Consider the following 27,867-nt stretch of genomic DNA (forward strand, 5'->3'; position numbering starts at 1 on the left):
GCTGTTTTCCTGATCTTCCCAATTTGTATTATTAAATAAGCCTTATTAGTTTTACTTTAAGTCTCAACAAAGCTTAAAAGGGGATTTGGGAATATTATGGGCTACTGTTCCCGGGGGGACATGTAGAAGTTTTAGCTTGTAGTACTGGAAGGAAGCTCCTCGGTGCCTCAGAGCCGGTGAGGAAGGGGAAGCGGCAGGACCTACGCGGACGTAGAGCAAAGAGCTGGTGGAGTTAGAGGCAGACCTGGAAGGCAAGGGCTGTCTTCACAAGTTTGTCGGTTAATTCAGTGGGAATTCGTGTATGTTAATTGGGCCGCACAAAATCAGCTTCATGAATCCGAGGGTCTGGCTTTGTGTACTTAAAACCAAAGTCTGTGTCAGAGCCTGCCTTCCTTACCCGAGCAAAACTCTGCTGGAATTTAAATAAATAGTGAACATGAAAGACTGAAAAAAAGGATTTGCTGCTTTGTGTACCAAATAGGTACATAAACAAAATTAGCTGCATGTTAATAAAGGTTAAAGCAAGAAAAAGTATAACATTGTAGAATAAATTGCCAAGCCTTCCTAGCGGAAGCAATGGCATTACTTGATTTCTCTGCCATTATTCATATTGCTATGTTTACTTTAGAGTGCTAGAGAAGTCCCTTATGATATTTAAATAAAGTTTGTCATGTTTTACTTCTATTGGCATGCAAATTCTTCAAGGATAAAATATCTGTTAAATTTCTCTGTTTTCTTTCACTCCTCCTTAAATGATGAAGCATGATTTGTGGTATTTAACGTAATCAGAGTATCATTAATTTTCTGCTAAAATGTTTCTGCATGTGGACATGCAAAATAAGTATCTACCATGCCATCAGTTGGTTAAAGAATCAAAATGAGGATGACAGTGTTTTTCTAAAGAAGATTTCTCTGAATCTTTCCACCCACAGGCTCTGTTGAAGGCAGTAAATAGTCCATTTTTGTTAATGAAGCTTCACTCATACAGCTGGGATTGTTTAATATTTTACGAGTGTTACTTTGTTTTGCTCTCAACGATCTCAGGCAGTTAAGGATTTATGAATCGTGTTTTTCTCAGCCCATCTGCGGTTTCCTATCTTCCCTGGCCTTGAGAATATGTTTAAATTTATTAAAGCGAAGCAAAGGCTCATTATTTCAAAGGAGAGCCAAAGTGACACAGTGAATTGGTTATTAATGGAAAGGCACTGCCATAGGGCGATTGAAATTTAATGATATCCTACAAGAAAAAAATGAGGGTGTCACTTTCCAAAAAGTCATGCTAAATGCCAGCCTTTTTAAGGTCCTGCCGCTAATTTTATGCCTGCGCACAGTAATGTTTTCAAAAGCATTTAGGAAACACGGACCAGTGACTGTACTGATTATCCTTTTCACCTTCTCGCCTGTTCCAAATGGGTTTGTGCAGTGAGCGATTTAATCTCTAAATATAGGGAACGTTAAAAAAAATAACATTGCTGTTTTTCACAAGCTAAGGGCCTTTTGCAATCCTCCAGAGATGGACTTGCAAATATGCTATCTCCATATGCTCACAGTAAGCTCTCAAACTGGCTCATCACCAAAAAAAAAAAGAAAACAAAAAACTTCAATCACTTTATTTCTTCTGCTTTTCTGTCATTCAAGAGACATTTTATATACGCAGAGTACATTTATCAAAATTTAAGTCACACGTGATTAGAGCATACCTAGGAAATTTGCAAATTTCTCCATTTTCTCCCGATTGGACTACATTTTCTTTCAGAGGACAGTTTCCTGAAATGCTTTCCACCTGTTTCTGGATTGTCCTTAGTTTGTAATATAATGTTCGTATAGACTTTGTCACTGTGTTTTCTCAGTTTGAAAGACAAGGTGTGCAATTTCCTGGCAAAATCCAGTGTATTCTTCCCAAGTGAATGTTGAGGCATGTGTTTTTTTTTTTTTTAATTTGAGCTGGGTATAATTCTCAGACCACAGAGACCCAATAACGTGGTCCTTAAGTGACTGTTGAAAGAGTTCCAGATGGAAGAGGGAGATGAGGGGAGAGAGGGAAATACCTGTATTAGGACTGCGGCATCAGGCTGGTAGAAACTTGTTGATGACGCTGGTGCTCAATGGAGTATTATTGTTTAATGTTCCAGTGCTAGTGATAACTATATGGTTCCTTCTAGTTACGTGCTTCAACACATGATTTACTACAACTATAACCACGTTTAAGCACAATTGAGGAACAGGGATTGTGGATAAATCATGGATAACACAAGGTCTGTGTAAATGTCTGGACAGAAAATGGCTTGTGATAACCATGTCAAAAAAGCGGGCTTTACATTAAACACCTAACAATGTTAGATGACTGCTCCTTTGTAAAAGCAGAAGAACTGAGGAAGGATTCTCATGCCATGACAACAAAGCTGCTATGGCTACACAAGCTATTGTGTGACCTTCCTCAGTTCTCAGCCATCGGGATGAAGAATCTCCTTTAGTACTTCCCCACTGCTGTTCTCCTAAGGTATCAGCTCCCCCAGAAAGCATACAAATACCCAGCAAAGTAAAAGGGGGTAGGAGCCTAAAGGGATATTTGGTATCAATCATCCTCAGTTAATACAGAAATGGTAGAAGTCAGTGGTGGAAAAGACGCTAGGTCGCCTAGTTCATCTCCCTGCTGGTGCGGGAAATGCTCCCGACATATATTTTCTAGTGCCCTGTCCGGTCTAGTTTAAATACCTGATGCAACTCATTTATATTTATATTGTAATTTTCTTACAAACATAAATATAAAACCAAACTCCAGACGTTGCCCTTGACAGGCGCATTAGTAACAAATCATTTTCTAACCTTGCTTATGGTAAATTTCCAACCATCTGCTGACAGGTAAACAGAAATTTCTTCTTCTGTTTTTTTTTTTTTTTTTTTTTTAACTCAGAATACTTTCAGTTCCCAGCCTCAACAAATGAAATTAAAAAACCTCCTAATTATAAAATGACAGCACCATGTTGTTTCTAAAGGGAGAAATGTTACCCTTTCTGGAGGCGTGCATCTGACAAGCATCCCCTGCACATGGTCCTGCCCCTCCTACACATAGGACAACCTGTGGTCTTAAACATACCATCTGCCATCTGCATGCCATGGAGGTGGAGGCAGCCTGAGGGTAATAAAGACTGGTAGCCCTCTCCCTACTTCTCGTATCTTAACAGCCCTAACGAAGAAATAAATTATTGCCACGTTTTGAACGCTTTCTCCTGTAGAGCAGAATCCTGAGGTGAGAGATTCAGTTTTGTTCGGTCTGTAGAAGATTTGCAGCGGGGAAGAGCTACTCGCAGAGCGGAGCCAGGCTGGGTGAAGCGAGTCGTGGTGGGTGTCGTTTCTGAGGAGAAGGCAGCGGACGTCGTTTCACAGGCCTCGGTCTTGGGGCCGTGAGTGGGCGCCGGTAACGTCGCCTGTTCTACGGGAAGCAAAGGCTGCTTCTCGATGTGTGGAAACCGCTCGGCGACAGGGGCTTGCTCTCTGATTGACACCAGGAGATGGAGGGATTAGAAGGAAGGGTCAGCTTCTGTGAGGTGCTAAGTGTCGTCTTAGAATCATAGAATCATAGAATCATAGAATCATACAGGTTGGAAAAGACCTCTAAGATCATCGTGTCCAACCGTCAACCCAACACCACCATGCCCACTACACCATGTCCCTAAGGGCCTCATCTACACGTCTTTTAAATACCTCCAGGGATGGTGACTCCACCACTTCCCTGGGCAGCCTGTTCCAAGGCCTGACCACTCTTTCAGTAAAGAAATTTTTCCTAATGTTCAATCTAAACCTCCCTTGGCACAACTTGAGGCCATTTCCTCTTGTCCTATCGCTAGTTACTTGGGAGAAGAGACCAACACCCACCTCGCTACAACCTCCTTTCAGGTAGTTGTAGAGCGCGATGAGGTCTCCCCTCAGCCTCCTCTTCTCCAGGCTAAACAACCCCAGTTCCCTCAGCCGCTCCTCATAAGACTTGTGCTCCAGGCCCTTCACCAGCTTCGTTGCCCTCCTCTGGACGCGCTCCAGCACCTCCATGTCCTTCTTGTAGTGAGGGGCCCAAAACTGAACACAGTATTCGAGGTGCGGCCTCACCAGTGCCGAGTACAGGGGCACGATCACCTCCCTATTCCTGCTGGCCACACTATTTCTGATACAGGCCAGGATGCCGTTGGCCTTCTTGGCCACCTGAGCACACTGCCGGCTCATGTTCAGCCGGCTGTCAACCAGTACCCCCAGGTCCTTTTCCTCTGGGCAGCTTTCCAGCCACTCTTCCCCAAGCCTGTAGCGTTGCCTGGGGTTGTTGTGGCCGAAGTGCAGGACCCGGCACTTGGCCTTGTTGAATCTCATACAGTTGGCCTCGGCCCATCGATCCAGTCTGTCCAGGTCCCTCTGCAGAGCCTTCCTACCCTCCAGCAGATCAACACTCCCGCCCAACTTGGTGTCGTCTTCTCTGGCTTGAATCACTGAAAAGGAAGGCTCTTCAAACTGGGTGCAAGAACGATTGTAGCCGGCACCATGCCTTCACAGGGACTTTCTGTTGTCTGGGGTGAGAGGGCAGAAGAGTCAGAAAATAAGGTGGGTAAGACCAGCACAGACGGTGTAAACTGAAGCCCTAATGGGATTTGCATACAATTTTAAAGAGCTGAGGGAGAAATGGTGCCTCAAGGGCCTGCGACTCTGGTTTCTCTGAGCTTCCTGTTTTAACTATAAACTTATCATCCTATAACCTTTCTAACAAAGACATAAACACTTCAGCTACATATATTTTGATTGTTTCATGGCAGTTTACTGGAGGCTTAGCAATGACAGATTTCTTCATTGTCTTTTTGCCAAAATTTGTCCTTTAAGTCATTTTTGTTGACTGCCCCTTTTAGCAGCTCACCTCACAATGAGAGAGGAGACAATTAATGGGAGGGTGATTTATCACTGCCAAAAACTGTCAAGGACTTCTGTTGTAGCCGGAGAAAAAGCAATTTCACATTATGGCATTTCATTCCGAATACATTGTATTTACAGCTCACAGTTTTATTTTCAGAGCCTATTATCAGGTGAAACAGTTGCATCTGAAATGTTGTTTGTGACATAGGTGACCTGTTAGGATTTGATAAGTATTTACGCCAGAGCACAAGGGGCTCACACATCTGCTGTTGGCAGAAGCAATGGAAAAAAATAACCTGGAAATGAGGCGTTTGATTTTTCTGGTTCCTACACTCGAGCATCTGTTGCTATAATTAAGTGGCATTCAGTAATTGCAGAGCAATGGTGAAATAAACATATGCATTCTTGCCAGCTTTTAGGATTTGGTGTCCTTACAGTAGGAGAGACAAGCAAAGTGACTTCAGCAAGAACAAAGGGTTCTGTAACAAAGTTTAACAATTAACTTTCCTATTGCATAAAGAGGAATTTTACAAGGAAAAAGAAATAGAGGGAGGAAAAAAAAAATCTAAATTGGCCAGTAGCTTTCGTACATTTAAACTGATCACTGCAAGAGGTAAATCAGAATACTGAATTGAGAACATGGTAACACTTTTCTGTTGAATGTACATGACTCCCTTGGGGTTGCGTTTAGAAACTAAAAACTGAGCATGCAATGCTAACTAAAAAAATGAGCATGCAGGAAATGTATTATACAGAGAGAGTTTCTAATGCAATGTACTGCTTGAATTTGAAGGGGGAGTTGAGCAGAAGACCTCTGTGAGGGGCCCTGCTGCCTTTGTTTATGCACCAATTGTGGTGTAAATGAAAACAGAACCTGGTGGTCAGTTTTAGTTAAGAACATTGGTTAAAACAGGCTTTTTTAATGAATCATTTATAAGGCATTAGTTAATCAATCAAATGTTCCATGTTCTGTGGTGAGATTCAGTTTACTTTTTAAAAATTACTTTTTAGAAGTAGAATGAACTGGGCATATATAATTTTTTCTGAGAGAGCATTTAAGTCGGAGGACTGTCTCATCTGATCACAAGTTTTGTGTCTTTCGTGTTTTTTGTCTTTTGAGAACAAAGTTGTTAACTTTGTCCAACAAGTTATTTCAATAACCGTCCTTGTACTAAAAATAAAAATAAAACCGGATAATTGAATAGCAGTACCCATGTAACCTACCAGATATGTGGCAGATGTAGCATGTTATAAATTCTGGGAACCTAAGAATAGAAAAGAGTGTCTGGCTCTTGCTGTCTGTCGAGGCCACTAAAGAGTAGGCATGAGAAAGAGCTGTTAGTATTGTTTGAGGGGGCCATTCTTATATATGCTTTGGCACTTTCTCTTGCGTGGTCTGGAGCAAGTTTGGCATTAACTGTGTGCCTGCCTTTTTGGCTGGTGGAGTAAGTAAGAGGAACCACTGCGCAGTGGGCAGAAAAAATTGCAGTAAGTATCTTGAATATATACATAGGTACATACATGCATGGATGCATACATACACATACATATATATGCAGAGAGAGAAAAAGAGGTATAAAATGAATAAAGCAAAGAGAAAAAATCTTGTTTACCAGAGATGGGACAGGGTTGAAAAGTGAAAATAGCTGATAGTTTTTTCTTTACTTTCCGTCACTTACACTCATTTCTACATGGCCATAGCAAGCCATAACAAGTTAGTCAGAGCTTTAAGGGACTGGAATAGCACAGGATCAGGATCTATATTTTAGCTAAATGTAAATGTCAGCTAGCTTTTCTCACTTTACTGTTTGGATAGTGAAACTGAATCTGTTAATTAATTTTATCTGTAAATACAAATATTTTGAGGGTAGGTATAGCTTTCTAAACTGATAAATGAGATTATTATTTTTAGCTGCATTTAAATCTGATGTTAATATCAGTAACTTATTATTATTATTATTATTATTATTATTATTATTATTATTATTATTATAATTATATTTCCATGGTATAATATTGGGAAAAAAAAGAATCGAGTCAGACTTGAGGACATTATTGTATAAGAGTCTGATTCTACTAAACTTTATATATTGATAAACCTGCTTAACTCCTTTTTCATTCTGCAAGTGAACTTTTGGATCTTGATGTTGTTTTAGGAATCCTCATGGAGCAATGTTTCTAAACTAGGTGAGAGTCAGGAGACTTTGATCGTGTTTCAGGCTTTGCCAATGACCTGGTGTGTGACTTTGGGCAAAGCACTTCACCTCTTTTGTGCCTCTGTTTCCCTCTCTCCTTATTTATAGCTGAGTTCTTTGAGGAAGAAGTTACCTCTCAAGCATTTGCACAGGACTTCAATTTCCTTTTTGAGCCCTAGGCATTAAAAATAAGTATTCTCACATTAAGTATTTCATTAAGCAATGTTGGAAGCTTTTTATTTTTGATGGAGGCGAGCCCACGGGCAGTGGCTGCGAGCCTACTCCTGCCATCCTTGCATTGGCTTCTGTTTCTGAGCCATTTGAGTAGGGAATGCGGCATTAGGACCTCTTATAATCAACATTCTTTTGCCAGCATCCATTCTCAGCCTATTAAAAGAAAAAAGATAGTTGTGAGGACTCTGTCAATAGTGAAAGATCTATTATGTTGTCCACTAAAAACTTAGTAGAGGCTATAGGAGTGATTTTAATTGAGATTTTTACAACCGTTTGATAACACTGTTTTGATCACCATATTTAGGGCTGGATTCCAACAGTGGACATAAAACCTCTGACTAATCCACTGAGTCACCCAGTCCCTGTCATATATTGCTTAATGGTCCATGCTGCCAGGAATTATAATAGCTTTCTAGTAATAATTTTTTTTTAAAAAGAAACTTTATGGGGACAAAGTCTTATATAAGTTTAAAACTCAGATTTTTAAAAAGGCAATCAAAGAAAACTTCCTAGAGCTATGCTGAACGGCAGAATTTTCTTTTTTATTTACAATAAGTGTATAGAATCTTAAATCACATATACTATAAGTTAATGACTAATATTCTAACTTTGGTTGGTTAATGTTTGCAGGGCACTTACAGATGCTAGAATAATCTCTAATGTTTTTGCTCAATCTGCTCTGGAGATGGATGAAATAAATAGTTTAAACTAATTAATGTAACACCAGCTGTTACAAGTGCTTGGCAGACGTCTGTGAGTTTTGATGGGCAGAGAGCGGCTGTTGTACTTGACTTTATTTTAGTACAATGTTGATCACAGTGTAAGCTGGAATAAATGACGAGCCAAAGGAAGGAACAGAGGATGAATTCTGTGTAATGCAAAATAAATATTGCCCTTTTTCTGAAAATATTTTTTGAGGTCAAGGGAGAGTTATAGTGGACTTTTATTAAGTCATAAGTGCTGTGACAGCAGCTGTGCTAACCATGCTCAATATTAACATGTTTACAAAAGCTGCAAAAATATATAGACATCTATGAAAATTCACATTGCTTTTAGATTCCGAAAAGTCTTAAGGCTTAATATGAGCACTTTGGCTGCATATTTTATTTCTACCTAGTAATTGCTGTTACAAAGAAGAGAAATAAGAAGTATTAGTTCTAGAAAGTTAATATGTTTGCAAAGAATAAGTTGGATTTCAGTGCTATTTGTATACATGTGTGATTAATTGTATTGTATGATTTTTATTTATTTATTTTGCACTCTAAAAATGAGCACGACTGCAAAAACTTTCAGGGTGCAAAAGAGTTATCTCAAACTAAACTTCGTATTTTGTGCTGTAGCTTTAATTTATCAGTTCCCGGACAAAAAACACCACAAAGCCAAAAATATATTTCTGATGAGAAATTATTGTTTCCATGTGATGTAATAAGAAGTTAAAATATCCAAGTAACTTCTCTTTTAAAGTTGGAGGGTAGAATAATTGTGCTGTGACAGGGAAACGATGGCTGCTATCTCTCTATGTGCCAGCATTAAGATAACAGTGTCATTGTACAGATTGTTACCCTGTGAATATGTCTAATAAGTTATTATAGCGTGCTGAGCAGATGGCAAGTGTGCTCCTGAAAGAATTGATGGATGGGATATGATGTCATCAGTGAGATGACAAGGTTCACAAGGTACTTGACCTCCAAGAATAAGTCCTAACTGGTTAGAATTCTAAATGGTGAACTTTTGTGACACTGGCTAAATGGGAAATATGTGCAATTTGTATTTCTTTATGGTAGTGTTTACCCTCTTCACTGAACTCCACATAATGGGATTTGGTCCCTGAAGACTTGGAGATATTGTTGGAAGGTTTCACCCTGTAACCTTCAGAGGATTTCAAATACAAATCTATACATCTAAACTTTAACAAAATCCTACCAAATGATATTTATGAAGTCAGGTTCATATCTTTTCTTTCTTTATATGTATATGTATAAAGAATTTAATTGAGATGCTTAATTAATTTAACACGTTGTCCCAAGAGAGAAAACTGCTGACTCAGTGAGAAAGTACAAAGCATAAAATTATAGTTTATACTTTTATAAGAATGTGTTTAAAATTGTGGGCTATTCTAACATGACAAGGATCTTAACAGTGTACTAATAATTTTAGATATGACTAGATTCTCCATCTCTAAATTGTATTAAACAAATAAGTATTTGATTGATCGATCAATCGATCGATCTATCTACCTATCTAGTATCTTCCTTTTTATTCTGTTCCAAATTATATAGTGGGATCTATGCTGTTGAAACAAAGGCTTCTTAAATAGTTCTCTTTTAGTTCTTTGCATGATTCATGAAATGAGGAAGGTGCATGTGAACGCCTCAAGAGGGGGAATCTAGCTGCTAAAGTTTAGGCACTGTCTATCAGCTGCATCTGATAGACACGTATCTTCTCTTCTTTGCTGTATGGAGAATTTAGGCTCCTATTTAGAGAGTACTGTTTCCCTGGTGGACTGGATAACCTAGGCAGAGGGATTCTACCCTTCATCTCTTTTAGGCACTCCGTAAACCCCACTGATCACAAAGTGAGCTCTGTATGTGTATTTTTATGAGCAATGGTGCAGATAGACAAATCCTTCAAAATTCGGAATTAAAAGTTTGTACCTATACATCGTAAATTGGAAACAGAAGCAGAACATGCAAAAGGCAATATGAAGAGAATATATCAAAAAAGAATAACTGAAACAAAGGAGATAAATGAATACTAAAGATATATACTATGCCTTTCCTACAATGAAAGTTAGAGGCAAAGAGTTTGGGGACATGTTTCATAACCCCTGAAATTAATAAAGCTTTTGTTTTCCATTGATTTAGCTGTATTTGGCTATGATCAAAAGCAGGAAGATAGGAGGAAGAGGCATGAGCATAGTAGTTAGCCTTTTTTAATCTTTAATAAAATACTCATGGTTTCTTAAATTGCTTACTTTTATTTGGCTCCTTTGAAATGAGGAGATATATTCCATGTGGAAAACACTTCCATATTTTATCGATTGTTTGCAGAACAAAACATAAATGCTATATACAAAAATAAACTGTGAAAGCATGTACATGCATACTGGTTCTGAATTCTTTATGCTATTTATTTTCAACACTGATAGTTCTTTGAGATATTTGAATATTCATGTGACAACATAGGGTTACTTACATGAACTGAAACAAGAGGAAACCAGATGAAAGCACTATAAATCCTGTGAATAAAAACAATATATTATAATTTTTACCTCTCATAATGTTCTGAGTTTCAAAAAAGTAGAGGTTGTTTGTAAAATTTCTACTACTGGGGAATATTGTTCCATTTCTTAAATCAGCTTGTAGGTGCAATAAAACTTTCATAAGCATGTTACAAATTGCTTCCATCTTTCCTGTATAAATAAAAAGCTGAGGGTTCCTAAATTACTTCAGAATTACAGCAAAGCTTTGGATTGAGTTGTAAATGCTATAACAATGTATCAGTTTTAGAGTAATTACTTTGAAAATATGGATTACAATTTAAAGTCGCCATCTTTTTTTTTTTTTTGAGTTGATTTTAAATCCATGTCCTTAATCATCCAACCCAATGCAACTATTTTACTCACATAGTAGCTCCGCATCTGGTTCTACCAGTACAGAAAATGTACAGACAGTAGAAGGAAGATACTATGGCTCTCAGATCATACTCTCTTCCTTTTACTCCAGTAGTAAGGTAGAGGTATTGTGTCTGCAGGAAATAGTAACTTATTTACATGTGACTTGTAATAGTTATCTCTCTGCATATAGTTTACAGTCTGTATTGAATTATTGTTTCTCTGGTTTATTGCCACTTTATTTAAATACGGCAAGTTAGCAGTAACCTGGTCAAAACCTGCTATTAGTAGGGCAGCACAGAGATGAATCTTTAAACAAATATTTTCATTGTCTATAGTATGCACACTTTGGTAGTGGGTGGATTCAAGGGATTTGGTTCTGTTCTTGTAAGGTAATATTAAAAACTAATACTGAACTGTTGTCTGTAATCGTGTCTACCAGTTTGTTAGCATGATTAACTAATACTGTCAAAATGTTTAAAACCATTAAATGAGTTTATCAAATAACTTGATAAAGTATTCATTTAAGTTTTCTGTTTTTAAATAAAAAAGAAAAACAGAACCCACATCTCGTATTGTATTGTCATAGGTGTATTGATTATGTGGCTAAAGTATTTTCAGGAGCTGAGTCTTTTGTACCCAATCTGATCACTGTATACATGTCTGTATGTATGTGTATGTGCTAGAGACATGTAAAATATTAATACAAGGTAAATGAGTGTTCACCAAGGTCTCCTTGCCATATGGCTCCTGTGGAGGATAGAAGGCCCTGGCTATCTTAAGCCTGCCATATGGACCTGGTGGAAAAAGGTAGGTCTTACACACAGAGCAAACCTACCATATGGACTGGGTGGAGCATTCAAAACTCTAAACATTTCTCATACACCAGGGCCTTTTACACAGAAGAATGTAAAAACATACATAATACATTACACACAAAAGCCATTGAAAAATGGATCAATTGTTTAGGTTTAATGTGATGCTTTCAAGCAGTGTCCAAAACTATATAAATAATCAGGGCTTATTTTGAAATAGTAAAGAGGATCATCAATCATTTACAACTGACTATTTTACTTTGCATTTAACATCTGCTGTGTAATGGGACTGTACAATACCACCCCTAATGCTGTACAAAGACAGAACAGCCAAAAATAGTGATAGGGTTAAAGCAAAGTTTCTCTGAATGTGATCCCTTGGGTTTTTTCCCTCTCCTGTTCTTAACCTGAAACACAAATTTAACACTTTGTGTAAGAGTTATGAGGCAAGTCCTGGACTTAGAAATGGACTGGACTTCTCTACTCCTAATCTTTCGGGAAATTGAGATTAAGCATAGGATTAGATCATTGACTCAACTTTATTTCCTCTACGAAACCGAAAAGATCTGTGCCAGCTGAAGCTCTGCTGTTTTGATGTCTAAGATGTCTGTTGTTTTTCTATTCAAATAATCTTCATTTACTTTCCACACTGAAAATGGCATGGTGCTACATAGTGGTGTCTTCTTTTATAGACCAAAGTGATAGTAAAGTAAAATAATAAAATGCTCATTATATTTCAAACCACTGGACCTGATGTTGAACCTTCCTACACATTCCCATGTAAACATAACTATATTGGCTTGAATTATTTGTACTTAAAAAAAAAAAATCAAAAGTCAAATCAGGACCATTCCAATTATGATTATACCAAAATATAGGAAAATGGAGCATAAATTAAAGATGTATTTTTAAGAACTTATTTTCCACTTTCTTATCTGTTTTGATGATGATTTAGATCTTGTTTTCACAGTTTTACGTGTGAAAACAAATAAGCAGAAAAGAAGTCAAGATCTTTTGATTTTGAGTTTGATTTTTGCAAATAGGGAGATTATTTAGGCTGTTTTCTCCCTTCAGATTTCTGTCACAATCTTTTCTTTTTCTCTAACTGTATTTTTTCTCTACTGGACTAGAAATTTCAACAAGCAGACTAATTGCATCATATCTTGGAAGGGGAAGAAACTACTGAAACAAATAAATTTTAAGTGTTACTGAGGTTTGAGAAGGAAAAGATTGTAGGAAGCAGTAGAATATGCTGAGTTACAGAAAAGCTAGGACAAAGGGAAGGCAAAGGAAAGTGATTCTGAAAACAATTAAAGAAGAATTTAGATTTTAGTTTTGGAACTCGTTGAATTGTACTGAAATTTGGTAGAAGAGCAGTCTTCATCAATAGCATTGACTTCCTTTCAAAAACTGAAAAAAAAAGAAATCACTGAAGTTGCTGTGACTTGCTTGTCTCAATCTTCTGGGTGCAACCAGAACCCAATTTATGGGTTCATAAAACCATGCGCGGCGGTCATTTCCTGATGCAGCTCTTGCTCTTCGTCTGGGTGGGCTAAAAGCCAACCTACTATCAGGATACTGAATAAAAGTATTATCCTTAAATATATAATGAGCTCATCAGATTAAGATAATAAAGCTTGTGCAATTTGTTTCAGTTTGTTTAGGCAGTAACTGTTTTCACACTACCATAATGGTAAAGATCTTTTGATTCCTGTTTTGTTTATGTACAGTTATCACATACATGAATTGTCATGAGAGCATTTGAACCACTCGTAGGATTCGTATTTTGCTTCTATTGCATAGCATTTATAATTGCTTAAGGAATGAAATAAATAATTTTTCAAACACATTATTGGTATAAACATTGAAACATTTACAGAAATTTGATGAGAAAAGAGAATTAGTAGAAAGATCTGTCAGTGTAATGGAGTTCCAACGCGTATTTCCTTGATATTATGATAGAATATAGATAAAAGGCTGAATGCAATATTTAATTTGCATAAAGATTTTAAACTGGATCCTGGGAAAGATTTTAGTTTACCAGCAAGTATATGGCATGTTTGCTGTGTAAGGTACCTTAATTTTCTGTATTTAATGTAAACCAAACTGATCCAGGTTACATGATGACTCCAAACTATTTTTTATCTTCTTAAATCAGTGCTGAATGTGACCCATAATGTATAAATACATAAAGGATATTTTTTGGTCTTCTCTAATACGTATTCCGATATATTAGCATAAATTACATATTCCAAGACATGAAGACACATGCAGGCCAAATCTCACTTTAATGTGGATGCCTCAAATGGAGCAGAAAACAGTAGAGGTAAACTTCTACATTATTCTATCAGTGAGCATCAAGCTAGTGAATGCCATAGAAATCTCACTAATGGACACATTCTGGCAGCTTGTTGCAGATGTTTGATGAATGAATTGCAAGAGGAATCATATCAGATGTAAAAATGCTTGCCTTTTCATTCTGAATTTTGTTTCTGAGCACTTTGGGGTTTAGGGATTTTGGTTTGTTTATTATTATGGATTTCTGTGGAAATCAGATATTAGGATATAATCTATAGGCAATGGGTTGAGAAATGTGGCTATAATATTGTAAAGGACTGTTTCTGATGCTATAAACTATGAAACTCATATTGAACTCCCATAGGCAGACAGCCAAATTTCTATTAGGATATCATAACCATATAATCCAAAATGTGTACATCAATTATTGTCTACAACATTTGCATCTGATTACTGGAACCATTCCATAGATAGACACATTAAGGACGTTTATTATATTTGTTAAAAAAAATTATTGTGAAATCATTTTAAAAATTGAGTTAAATATAATTGATAGTCTCTCATGCAAATGTGGGTTTTTTTAGCCCCCAATCTAAAGAAGCCTCTGTGCTATACTGCTTCATGATACTAAAACAGCTCATTCATTTTGTACCCTTCCTGGTGAGACTTTGTCAAAATGGGATGCTTCACATCCTTTTTTTTCAGCAACGATTGCTGTAGTAGCTATGAGAAGAGTTAAGATCTTGGAGTTACTAGATCATATATTTCTGTAAAAAGTAAGTGTGTACATTTGGGTACTAAAGCAAAGAGTAGATGTTATTGAACTATTGATGATAAAACACCTGTTACCTTAACCTCTCGGAAGCATGACTGCAGGGCTTGACCAACACAGTCCCCTAGGTACTTTCTTTTCAAAGCATGGTTTCTTCCCCTGCATTTCCAATGCATTTGTAGCGTTTCCTTGCATATTCAAGAATTCATGAGCCTATTACCAAATATCCCCATACAGTTGTGTTGGATGAGTTCATCTGACTAGTTTTTGATTATTTTATTTTATTTTATTGGCATTTTTGGCTGTAAGAGTGAGGCATTAATACATCTGGGGTAGGAATTTTGGCATGGAGAAAGCTTGGGAACAGCTTTTCTTAGTACGTTTCTGCCTTGCTATGCATTTTTAGACTGGTCATCTTATTCAGTGGTCTAATTAATATATTGTCAGTCTGAATATTAGAGGTACTTGATATTATACTTTTAATTAAAGAAGTTATTAAAATCATGGACATTAATAATATCTTACAAGAAAGTAAAGTGAATATAAGTACACATGTTTTAAAAGTATTTGGTTTCTGCAAAAAGAACTGTCAGTGAACATTCTATATATTTATCTGAAATCTGATATTTTCTCATGTTATTTTAAGAAGAAACATGACAGCATTCTATACGAATATTGAGTTAAACAAAACACATTAACCCATAGATCCAGTTTTACAAATTCTGGCCAGATGAAGATTTTTCTGTTGGGGCAGACTGCCAGTATAAGCTACCATAAATGTGAAGTGTTTAAACCTCTTTTGTCCTCTCTGTTGAACTTCTCTGCCATATTTATTTGTGAAATGCAGTACTGTTGACTACTGTGCTGCCACTTCACACCAGGTGCCAAGCATGCCTGGTCAACCTCATCTGCTTGCCAGCACTCTGGGAGCGAGGGCGTGGGACAGATTACGTGTTGCTGAATGAATGACAGCTGATGAGTGTTGCACAGACACATCACCATCCATTCATTTTCTGTTTGGGCATCAGATTGATGCTGTCAGCGGATTACCAAGAACATGGGCCATGTGACAAGGCACCAGAAGCGTTGATGCTTAGTCCCCCATAACTGCAACATGGCTAGATACGGCCTTGAAAATGTTGACATAATTTTTTTTTTCTTGAAGAGAATGAATATTAGAATTATTAACTGAACACAGACCAAGAAAACCGGTGTGAATACAATGCAGATCCAGGTATTACCGTAAAACCTTCATCTTCAGAGAATTACAAGTTACCAACTGTGCTCTTATCAAGAATTCCCTTCTCACTACTGTTATGCTTACAAAAAAGGAGTGGTGTTATTTCAGCTGACAATGACAAAAATTGATATTCCTTATTTTTTAAATCACCTTAAATCCCAAAACAATAGATGTTTTTCAACTTTCATGAAACATGTCCAGAGGATTATTAATCCAAATCATGTGGCACTTGAAATGATCCAATAAAATCTAGCAAAATGTAATTGTTATATTCTGTAATGTTTTTTCTCTGCATTTTGCAGTAGCCGTACGGAGATAGTTAAAGTATAGGAAGGAACAGACAGCACAAAAACAAGTATGCATACTGTGGATATATTGCCTTGTGTATTCCTTTTATCAGTTGTGATGTGCATATTTATGTCCATAATTTTGAAAATGTGAGTTTTAGTGTACATTAATTATGCATTCTTTAAGTCCAATCCCTAATTTAAAGTTTGATGTTAATCAGGCATTTAGCTCAGACACAAAATGCTTGGCTTGATCTTTGATTCTGCATACATTTAGGAAAGCTAGCTGTACAATCAGGCTACCAAGGTGAGGGAGCCAGCTTTTGTAGCCAACGCAATAAAGGAGATTAAATGGCTAGTATCATGAATGGTGGGTTTTGATTTCCTAAGCAGGTATCCCTTTACTACAGAAATGATTATGCACACCCCTCAGCACGACTTGAGAAAAAGCTCAGAATTACTCTTGTGAACCTATAGGGACACACATTTACACAATCCTCTACATACACTTATGCATATAAGCAGTTCTCACAGAATTGCTATGAAGCCAAGAAACATTCTTTTTAGCACTCAGTATTGCCTTACTGATGGAGTGGAGCTAGCAGAGTACTAATTGGGACATTTGACACGAACCAGTAAAATACATTGATACTTTTTTCAGCATCCAAAGCACAGATGGCCTTAATGTGCATCCAATGCCTGCCAGTAGCATATAAGGATCTTTAAAAAAGAAGTAATGGACATAGTTCTTATAATTAAGAACTCGAAGTTATAATATTATAAATTGCCTTGTATTTATACTAATATATTGTTAAAAAATGCAATAAAATATATAGTGTACCTTTTTAACCATCATTTTATCCTTAGGAATTTATATTTCTTTAGGGTTAATTAATGTAAATTGCTGTCAGGTGTTCAAGATATTTGTACTATATAATTATCAGATATATGCAGAATTACCTTTGACTATCCCATTTCTTTTTTATTCCTGACCGTTCTATGCACCTTAAAAAATTGTGTGAAAAATTCTATGAGTGAACAGGGTAATTTTTATTACGGGGACAGAGAAACCATAAAATTTTGTTTTGTGCATTATGTGTTATGATGCCAAAGTACACAAAGTGGAAATATCACTGGCATTTTAACATTCAATTGTATGGTAAAATACATTTGTTTAAAAATATGAATGATAATTTATTCTGAAATATTGCGAAATCCTTAGAATAAATAAATCAGCAAATACTGCTTAACCCAGCCCTAATCAGTAATAGGCTGCAAAATAAGATAAAGGTTATTAAAATAATCCTTTTATTGAAAGAGAAAATTAGATAAGTTGCACTGATTGACTCTGAGGCCCTCCTAGGGACATGTAAAATGAAGAATAAACTCAACTTGATCTACTCCAAAAAGCCTGAAGAAATCCTCACAGCTGGAACATCACCACTAATTACATTTTTGCTTTTTGGATATATTTTGCCAACTCTTTCCATTCATTTATAGTGATGTTATACCAGTAATTCCTTTACAAAACTAAAACACGTGGTCTTTAAAGAACATACTTGCTTTAAAGAAGGTATTTGCTATTGACAGCTATAATTTCATTTGCATTGAACCACAGTTCTTGAAATACTGCAAGAATTACTTATACAAAGTACGCTGTGTTAAAAAAACAGTTTTGCTATTTTGTTTATTTCTTTTTATATTTTGTTTATTTCACAGCGACCCTGTGCGGCAGTGAAGAATGCTCTGTAGGGACTGCATTTTTTTTAAAAGGATTAAAGAAATACTGGAAACTTATTAATTGAAACACTCTTTTCCAAAAAGGACAAGCATCAAGTTAGAATGTTGTATTTTCACTGGTTAAAATCAGACAGAATTGTCAGTAAATAGGAGGCTTACTGTTGATGGGCATCTAAACCTACCTCCAAAGTGGACATATAAAACTAGATTCTTACGTATTTTATTCTTGTGTAGTCCTTTACATCAAGTGAAAGTGCGCATATTTTAAAGCCATGCCACTTACGAAAATGGTCCATGGTGGTAGAAGTGATATACAGATATATGAGTTCTGTAAGACTATTTGTACAAATATATGGGACTGCACCAGGTTTAAAGCCATCACGTGCAATGTACACATCCAGGAAACACATTCTTAGTAGCTATGGTCCTTTCCATGTAAGCTTTTAATCTTTTAGTCATATTTCATTATTGGTGAGTTACTATTCCCAAAGTCCTCAGGCAAACATACCAAGCCAAGAAATAGAACTCTGTGGACAGCATTTATAATGGTACTGTTAACTGTGAGAGCACCAGCCTCTTTGAAATGTTACAGAAACAACAACCAGCTAGTCTATTTGAGTATTTGATATTCTACCCTTATTTCCAGCTGCCACAGTTGCAAATGTTTTAATTTTGGAGAATTTGGGTGTCCTGGAGAACTGTTTTTAGCATAAAAAGAGGAAACTAAAATGTAGATTGAAAAAAAATACTGTTTTATAAGAGTTAGTTTTAGTACATTCCCTTTACAGTTCACAGGCATCTCGCATTGCCCCTAGTTATGTGCAGGGTGAATCTTGAATGACCAAATCTATAAAGCAGCCAAATGATATGGGAATTGAGCAAGAGGATTTTTTTTTTTTTTTTTTAAACTGTATGAAGTTGGTAAACATTTTAGTTCAGCACATGGGACCCCCTGTTCTTTTGTGTTAGTATAAATCAACAGTTACAGATGAATTAAAATAGAAGAGCTTCTCACACCTGAAACCTCCAACTCTGAGGAAGGTGGAATACAAAACTTTGTACTAAAGGGTGTTTGACAACATAAAGCAAAATCATATTAAGCCACATGGAATAGATTGTTTCCACAAAAATGTATGCACCAGATTTATGACAGTAAAAAGTGAAAACAGGATCCTCTTTCATCATTCAAATGGTAAGAATAAGCCTGTTTGAGGAACAAATACATGTGAAATATTTTACCGAGAACAAAAAAGCATCAAGATGCATTACAAAAAAGCGTTAAATGATTACAGAAAGGCAGTAATCTGTATAGTATTTTTTGGAGCCAGCTATTATCACTTGCTTTCAAATCCTAGCAATATCAATATTCTCCAGTTTGATTGGTGACCGGTCTGAACTTATCCTACTTGCTTTTAGGAACAAAGACAAGAGAATGGCTACCTCTATTCATCTATTACTGTTTAAATAGCTGTCACAGCTTCCAGGATGTCTGTTTCCATGTTATCTGGTGAAAGAATAAAATAGAATGGCAACAAACCAAATACAGTGAAAAATGTTCGTTGTATTTGGCCCAACCAGCTGCTGTTCGCAGATAAAATCTGGTTTGAACAAAAACAGGTGAATTTTGGAAATTGAGGAACAATGGATGGAGTGGATGTAACATTTACAAATATTTTAAAGATATGTGTCACATTGAGACTTGCCTATTATGGTGATTTAGTTCCTATGTCAAGGCACATATTCATCTCTGCTCAGATACTGTAGAGGCTTGGGTAACAGCTTGTCCTGTCCTTGTTTATTTGTTAATTTATAACATCTCAGTTCCCAGCACAAGCCAAGGCAGACCCGGACACTTCTTTGTTCTGCCTTGTTCTTTCTTTTTTGTCCCTTTTCTTTACACTGTTGTGCTCCCAACTCCGACAATGGAGTTGTAGATTGACCCTCTTTCCCCTCTTGCCCTGGCTTGTCTTCGAATGCTTCCTTTGATGCGTTCAGACTGAAAATGCCAGATCTCTGTCTCCCAGCAAGGGCTCATCATTTTTGCAGCGTTGCTCTGCTAGTAGGTTAAGAGGAACATTAGTGGTTCCTTTGCAACAGTTTAAAAGACGTTAGGCTAATGATTATTTGGAAACAAAGATATATCATCGTATTGAGAAAAGAGGACTTCTGCAGGAGTGGAAGATTTAAAAATGCATTAATTACAAGAGGTCCTGTTATTTTGCTACTAAGATATGTGGTTGTGTTTTAATTGGCTGTGTTTACAATGTGGTTTTTCTTAAAAATGCATTTTTTCAAGATTCCCTCAATCATCGCTTATCTCACATCCACAAACATCCATGCTTCCTGTGTATAATATGTACATTCGCTCTGTTTCAAACATACTCACACTCAAAGTTTATTTCACATGGGACATCAAGAAAACAAAGTCACATTAGTCTGACTTTTTTTTCCGTGTTGACATTTCATTAAAATAAGTTCATAGTAAGTTCAGCTCTCTAGTCTTACCCTTCAGTGTAAATTTGTTTCTGTTATTTATTATAACATAAGAGTTTGGATGTTATTTGAGTTCATACCATTCTGCATAACTTTAACCTTTTTTGAGTTACTTTGCCTATTGCAAAACCATGCCACACATTGTTAGGAAAAACTTTGCAAACTTCACAACATGTTTTGAGCGTGTACAAAGTACAGCAAACTTAACATATATTTAATTTTAAAGTAGTAATACAGTAAAAAATTCAATCCCTTGCTTAACTTCTATGACAAGACTTGTGTTAGGAGCTTTCTGTATCTCAACAATTGCATGGAAGAGCATAGTTTTTAAGTGAATTAAGGCCTATGGAATTTTTAAGTGGGTCAATTTTGTCTAGTATGTTTTAAAATATTTTGACAATTTGAGACCTAAAATATTAATAAGATTCTAAGTTGTCTTAGAAAGTATGGGAGGTCATTGATCCATTTCTCTAACAAACCTAGAGGCAAACGATGTCCCTTTTTTAGTTTACTTTCTCATTTATATGAATCAGCTCCACCATGCATACTAGTGATTAGACTCTTTCTTGCTATACCGTGCAAGTCCAATACTTTCACTGGAACCACTGATATAAAGAAGTCTTTAGCCAAAAAACTCAGTGACATAACAAAGAAGAGGTTTTGTATTTTTTTTTTTTTTAATGTTGGGTAGGAATCATTTGGGAAAGCCGTATTTGCAGCAGAGGAAAAAAAAGTTTTCAGCTATGCAATAATATTGTGTAGTGTTTATCAATCTACTGTCTAACCAGTTTTGTTTAAGTTTTGGGTTGTTTCTTCTGATTAATGAAAGCATAACAATTCTGACAGCCGTTTGGAAAAAAACATTTGGCAACGATTTTTCACACTAGAATGGGATTTGAGAAGATGAACTAGCAGGATGATTTGAGAACAATAAACTAGTTTGCAATACCCAGGAATACCTACTTTATTTTTTCTAATTAAGTGGTGAATATTTCTATAATATTTTAAAAGTTGGGAAGAAAAGAAACAATTAAGATTTAGGGCCAAATTTAGTATGTTACTACAAAATGACTACAGAGATATCCATGTTGCTGTGGGGTAGCATGAGGGCAGAGGATACATCCACAGAGTACATTTTTCAGATCCTGCTTTGAATCTCGGTGAGGTAGATAGGAAATAGTTTGGTAATCTACAGCCAGTTTTTCTCAGCACTTTGTGACATGAGTGGACAACTTAAATATAGCTGAAAAAATCTTTTATGACTCTGAATGGGCTGAAGCTTTCCTTGGTCAACATCAGTTAATTTCACAAAGCTTACCTTGGTAAGCTTTTGAATGATGACTTTATGAGAAAGCATTAATTGTAACACAAATTGTGACAAGTAGGGGACATGAAACAGGGTCTTACTCCTTGTGTAGGCTACTCTCAGCCTGAGCCACAGTGAAGTAGGAAGAACAGCTTCCATGGTAGGACTGATCTCACCAAAAGTAGATCTTTCCATCTGAGCTAGTCGGCTTAGGCTTCTCTTACAGTCAATGGGCATTTCTAGAGGAAGATTTATCTCCTCCTGCAGTAGATGCCTGTGATAGTTCAGAAGGGTTAGTGCCTTAAACTGGTGTCTGCTTCTCTCCACTGGCTATAGAAAGAGCTAAGCGGGACCAGCCCAGAAGCAGATGTCCAAATGACTGTTTGGGTATTTCTGTGGAGGGGCATAGTGGGTGAGGCTTTTTACTATAGCGCTGTAAATACTGGCCAGCATGGCAGAGCTGGTGAGGATATTCAGGAAATCTGCACCTGAATGTGGCTGATGGGGATTCTTCCTTCTGGAGTAGTGGTGGATGGGGACTTTTGGAATGAACTGGGGCTTACGAGTTATGGTTTTCTGGTTCTGGGGTCGTCAAAGCCTACACTCTAACCCTTTGTTGCTGCAGATTTCAATTTTCCTGGTCCTAGACTATGTCCACTTAAGAAAATACTGCACCTCAGTCGAAGAGAGAGGTCTTTTTAGGTGACTAGGATCAGAACTTTCATATAATACTTAATAATAAATCCTAATGTACATTTTAGGATAAGTAGAAAAGTATAACTATTTATTGAAAGTATAGTTAAAAAAAGTGCAGAAAGAAAGAGAAATTAAAATACCCCAGAACATATGTATCTTATAATGATCAAAGCCCAAATGGAAAAGAGCAAGTCTGACAAACTCTTCTGTGGTCAAATAGCTGAGCAGAGATGTGCATAATACCAAGAGTACATTCCGATGTCCTTGTACTGTATTGAGATAGATCAATATGTGTCAGTTAGCGACTAAGCCCTTGGTAAGAAGGGTAGGTATAGATATATGTATCTATATATATGTATAGATAGTTTTCCTTTTGAAGAATTCAGATTAACATCTGATGCAAAGAAATTGACCTAAATTTCTGTATCATATCAACAGTAGTCTAAAAATATTCCAAAAAGTAATGAGAAAAAAAAAAAAAAGGGTGCTTAAGTTTCTAGTAATTGTGGGGTTTTTCTTTTTTTTTTTTTTTTTATCCCACCACTTACTTTATAATCCGTTCACAGATTATCTGTGAAATTTTAATCTTAGAAGTCTTCAAGTGGTGGGAGTTTTTTCCCGTTATGATGTCAGAACTGATCAGATCTGATTGTTGCAAAGATCCCACTAAGGAGTTTAGCACTAATTGTTAGAAGATGTCCGTGCTTAAAAAAATTAGGCCAGTGATTGTAACCATGCTGTTAATTTCATGTATTGTTCAGAGCATGTTTCAATAGTGGGAATCAGGTGTACTTTCTTCATTAAAAATGCATTGAGGAGCTGTAGTTTTTCTCGGTGTTGCAGAATCTTCTGAGCTGTAAGTGAAACCATTAAGAGCGGGAAGGGTTAATTGTGTGGGAAGCCTCGTATTCAAATACTTCTCGTATACAAAATATATGTCATGCTAGAAAATATTCTATTGTCAATGAAAATAGAACACAAACTAAAATGAGATAATTGGGAAGGTGCCCATAAAGTCAGCCTGAATATATTATCACAAGTATATGTGAGATAATATTTGTTTTAAAAAGATTCTATGGCACTGTAAACTCAGTCTCATTAGAGACTGCATTTAAAAGGCTTATAAAGTTACTCATTAATGTTATCTTGTTGTATCTCCACAGCTTTTTCATTAAAGAAAATTCAGCAGAAAGCATTTTCTCCTGATAGCAGGAACCAATTTGCAATAAATGTTCTGGAAACCACTAGGGAAGCCATTACTGAGGTCTAATAAAAACAGACAAGCGTAACTTGTTCTATATTTTTGTTTCAATCACATACAGATGAGACCCCGCTCTCCACACCAACCGCAAGAGACAGCCTTGACAAACTTTCTCTAACTGGGCATGGGCAACCACTACCTCCAGGTTTTCCATCTCCTTTTCTATTCCCTGATGGATTGTCCTCCATAGAGACCCTTCTGACTAACATCCAGGTAGGCCTTTCTGTAGATCAGCTTAAAGGGATGGAGAGGAGCCAGTTGCAGATTTGTCTAAATTAATACAACCATTCTAGCTTAATCAGTTCATAAGATTATTTGGATCAACTAATTTACTGAAACTTTCTAGTAATTTAGGTTTTAAAGGAACCACAGCAAACGTGAATTTAGAAGCTGTCAGATACAGTACATAAAAATACAGATTGTATATTAAACCACAGCAGAGAATTTGATGAAAATTACATTGGTGTGTTTAACAACATTTGTCTTAAATGCTCTTTTTATTACAGGCTAATGAAATGTATCTTACTGTTTAACTTTATCTCATTTACCAAGCAGAGAAACATTTCTTTAATAAATAGTTACTTTAAATTGCTGGAGTGCCAAGGTGGAAATGATATTTAAAGCTATTTGAAATGTGTCTCCCATAAAAGCATTCACAAAAAGCACTTCTTTTATAAATAAGCTCATTTCACTTAAAGTGCTGTCTTCAAAGAATAGACTTCAAAGGGTGTTACCAAATTTTCTGCAGATTTCCTATTCGGTAGTCACGATGTCTATTGTGTGTACAGTACAGCCTGATTCAAATATTATTTAAGGTACACACTAGTGTGTAGCTTGGGGCCAAGATGTTAGTGTTTCATATTAGAATGAGGAATTTTTTTGTCCACAAATACAGTGATCATGTGTTCCCCAGATGCAATTTTTGCAACAATATGGTTTTGTGTTGCATGCAGAAGCAAAATGATAGTGCAGGAAATAATGCAGCCATATTGTACTCATTACAGATAAGCCTCGTCTGTGCAGCTACTAACTTCTACTGTATTTGTCACAATATTTTTCCCTGCTCATTCCTGCAAATACATAAAATCAATTGTATTCTATTCAGCAAAGGCTATGACAGAGTAGGGCCAAATCCTGCTCACTTTACTTTCTTAAACAGTCTCATTAAAGTTTATGGCACTTCAGACTTGTTTTATGAAAAGTATATGATCCATTCATTAGTGATGTTTTGAGATCTAAAAATGAAAAAATACTGCTATTTAAGAATTAAGTATTGCTATATCTGCCTGGTCTAAAAGAACATATTTGTGATTGTTTTTTGTGGTTCTGAGACTTAGGATCTTAAATGTTTAAATCATAAACCAAGGTAATTCTGCAACAGTTAGCATTCTTCTAACAGATTTGCTGCAATCTGTAAAGAATGTATTTTTTTCTGAAGGAAGAAATACAGTTAGCAAAATATGTAATGTTTTAGCTGTGCATGCATGTACAGGAAAGTTCTTAGTAATTTTTTTGACAAATGTGTGCACTCAATGTCTCTAGACAGCAACCTAATGAGCAAAGCATTCAGCATCAACAGGTTAGCTAATCTTGTGATTGAATATGAGAGTGCTGCACTACTTCAGGATAAATGACCAGGATTAATTTGCCAAGAATGCATTCAGTTTTGTTTTACAGAAAATGTGAATGTGAAATTCAATCATTGCTTTTTTTTTTAAAAAAAAAAAAACAACCACCTAATCATATCTGGAGTGAAGAGCTAAAATAAAAGGCAACATCATAAAGAAGCCAGAGACTTCTTTATGCCTTCTCATTGTGCTTTTGTACGTACTGTTCCTTAACTTGAGGTTCCACATCACGACAAATCACCTATCAGGGTAAACAGGTGGGACATAAGTCCTTTTGGATTTTTTTAGTGTGTCCCCACGTCGCATTATATGGTTTCCACATATCTCTGGGAATCCTTTCGTGTACCATCAAGGCATTTTTTCCCTCCATAGATTTAATCTCTATCAGGATGACATCAGAAAACCACTTCATTAAAAAAAAAAAAGCAAAAACCTAGTTTGATTTTCCCATCTGTATAGAAAACGTTAAGTATTCTCTTTAAAACAGTGGAATCTATCACAATAGCTTATACACAATAGTAGCAGTTTTTCTAATCAATGCCATTTAAAATAGTTTCCATATTTAGTGATTATTGCAATGAGAGAGGGCTACCCCAGGCCCACAAATGAGTTAGATACTGTGATACTGACACTTTCAGAACTGAGTTTTAGTTATTTGACTACAAGTTTGAGCTCATTAATGGGATTTGTGGAAAGAGGAAATTCTGTACTATGGTTCCTGCCTGCAATATCATTTGTGACTTTGTTAGGAAATGCATTAGCACTACCTGAAACCCATGATGCATTTAGTACGTGGGTTAGAAGGACTCTTGTCACTGGGTAAATTGCTCTTTGCTCTCCTTTGGTCCAGAGGAATTTTGCATCCCTTTCCATACAGAGATGTGGATTCAAAAGGGAGGTGGAGCAGTAAGATCCCTCACCATCTTCTTGTTCCAGCTACGCTAGCATTAAGGATAGAGGTTACCAGCAATGGAGGAGAACTAACTTTCTAGAAAAGATTATCTGGCCTACAGTCCGTTCCCTGCCTCCAGTACTAAGCTGCTTTTGGAACAGAAAATAGCAGAAATCTAGCTAGATGAGTAGTTTTGGTAAACGCTGTTCTTTTTTTTCCCAGGGTCATGCATGACAAAAATACGATTGTGTCCTTTCACAGAAAGGATATATGTCTGCTTGTGAATGCAAGTGTACATCTTCGTCAGGTCATGGGACTGGGGTGCATGCATGACCTGCCACGTGCGGTGATGGAGGTTGCATATGTTTTAGGGATATGATGTTCACGTGAATACATAGGCAAGCAGCCTCTGGCTACACCAATGTGCATGGACGTGATGGCAGATATCTGATCTGTGATTCTGTTGTGTATATTCAGTTGTATGAAGTGCAGGATCCGAAGGATCTGCGTAGTATAGACCTCAGGTGCCTCCAGAGGAAGTGGTAGAGTCTGTCCTAGTTTAAAATAGAACAGGATTAGGGTACTGTATGGACACTAGGAGCTCTAATTTTGACCTTTGTCAGGGTGAGGAGGATCCTAAACGTTGCCATGGGACAGTGCTTTTGGGTATGTGAGCAAAAATTTCTATACACTTCTGATACTTGAAAACAAAAGTCTTGCAGGTGCTGAAGAGCTTAGGTGATTGAACTTGTGGGTAACTCTACTTAATTCCATTTCAGAAGTCTGAGTCATCCTTTAAAATTGGCCACTAGACACAAGTGAGTCTGTGTCTTCCATCCATACTAAAGTTAAATGGATAGCCCCTAATCACTAATTTGTAATTTTAGACAAATGTTAGACAAGCCTATTTGCTGTTGCTGTCACCAGGGGCTGCTAGTTAGGTTTATTTCCTTTTGTATATCATATATATGTTTTTCTTACTTCTCCATAAATATTTCTTGAAACAAAAATACAATGTTTAATTATCTGTACATTTAAAGAGGAGATAATAACAATATACAGTACCCAGAACAACCAGAGTTTATTTCTTGCTGGGGACTGCTGAAATGCAAATAATAAACTGTAACAAAATATAATTAAACAAATACACACATAAAATAAAGAAATGAGATTGGGGACATATTTTCTTATTCAGATGTATATCTGCACATCTAAAAAGAAGAGAAAATAAATTTCCCCAGAGAGCTTAAATTAAGTGATATGTCTGTTCCTTCCCAATGTATATTTGTTGATTTCTTCCAGATTAAATGCTGGAAGTCTGTGTGCAGCTGCAGGGAGGATGAAGGGTGATGGAAGGTGGGTCACAGCAAAATGCTGTGTGGGTGCTAGTGAGAAGGCTAAAGGTGTTTCCGTACCCCTCGCATAAGTTCACCTTTTTGAGTCATGGCCCGATTATGCCAAAGCGTGTTACAGCCACAGCCTTTCATGATGCTGCAGTATTCTTGGG

General features: G+C 36.6%; 1 protein-coding gene across 2 annotated transcripts in view; it reads left to right on the forward strand.

Moving 5' to 3' along the window:
* The window catches only part of DACH1 (dachshund family transcription factor 1), a 367,634-nt gene that overhangs the window by 295,472 nt on the left and 44,295 nt on the right, over positions 1 to 27,867 (forward strand). For both annotated transcript variants that reach the window (XM_075139134.1, XM_075139136.1), the window contains one exon: positions 23,902 to 24,053. In XM_075139134.1, the coding sequence (XP_074995235.1) occupies positions 23,902 to 24,053 (152 nt within the window). The remainder of the gene's footprint in view (positions 1 to 23,901; positions 24,054 to 27,867) is intronic.

This window comes from Calonectris borealis, chromosome 1, assembly GCF_964195595.1.
Source record: "Calonectris borealis chromosome 1, bCalBor7.hap1.2, whole genome shotgun sequence".
In the NCBI taxonomy this organism is placed as follows: Eukaryota; Metazoa; Chordata; class Aves; order Procellariiformes; family Procellariidae; genus Calonectris; species Calonectris borealis.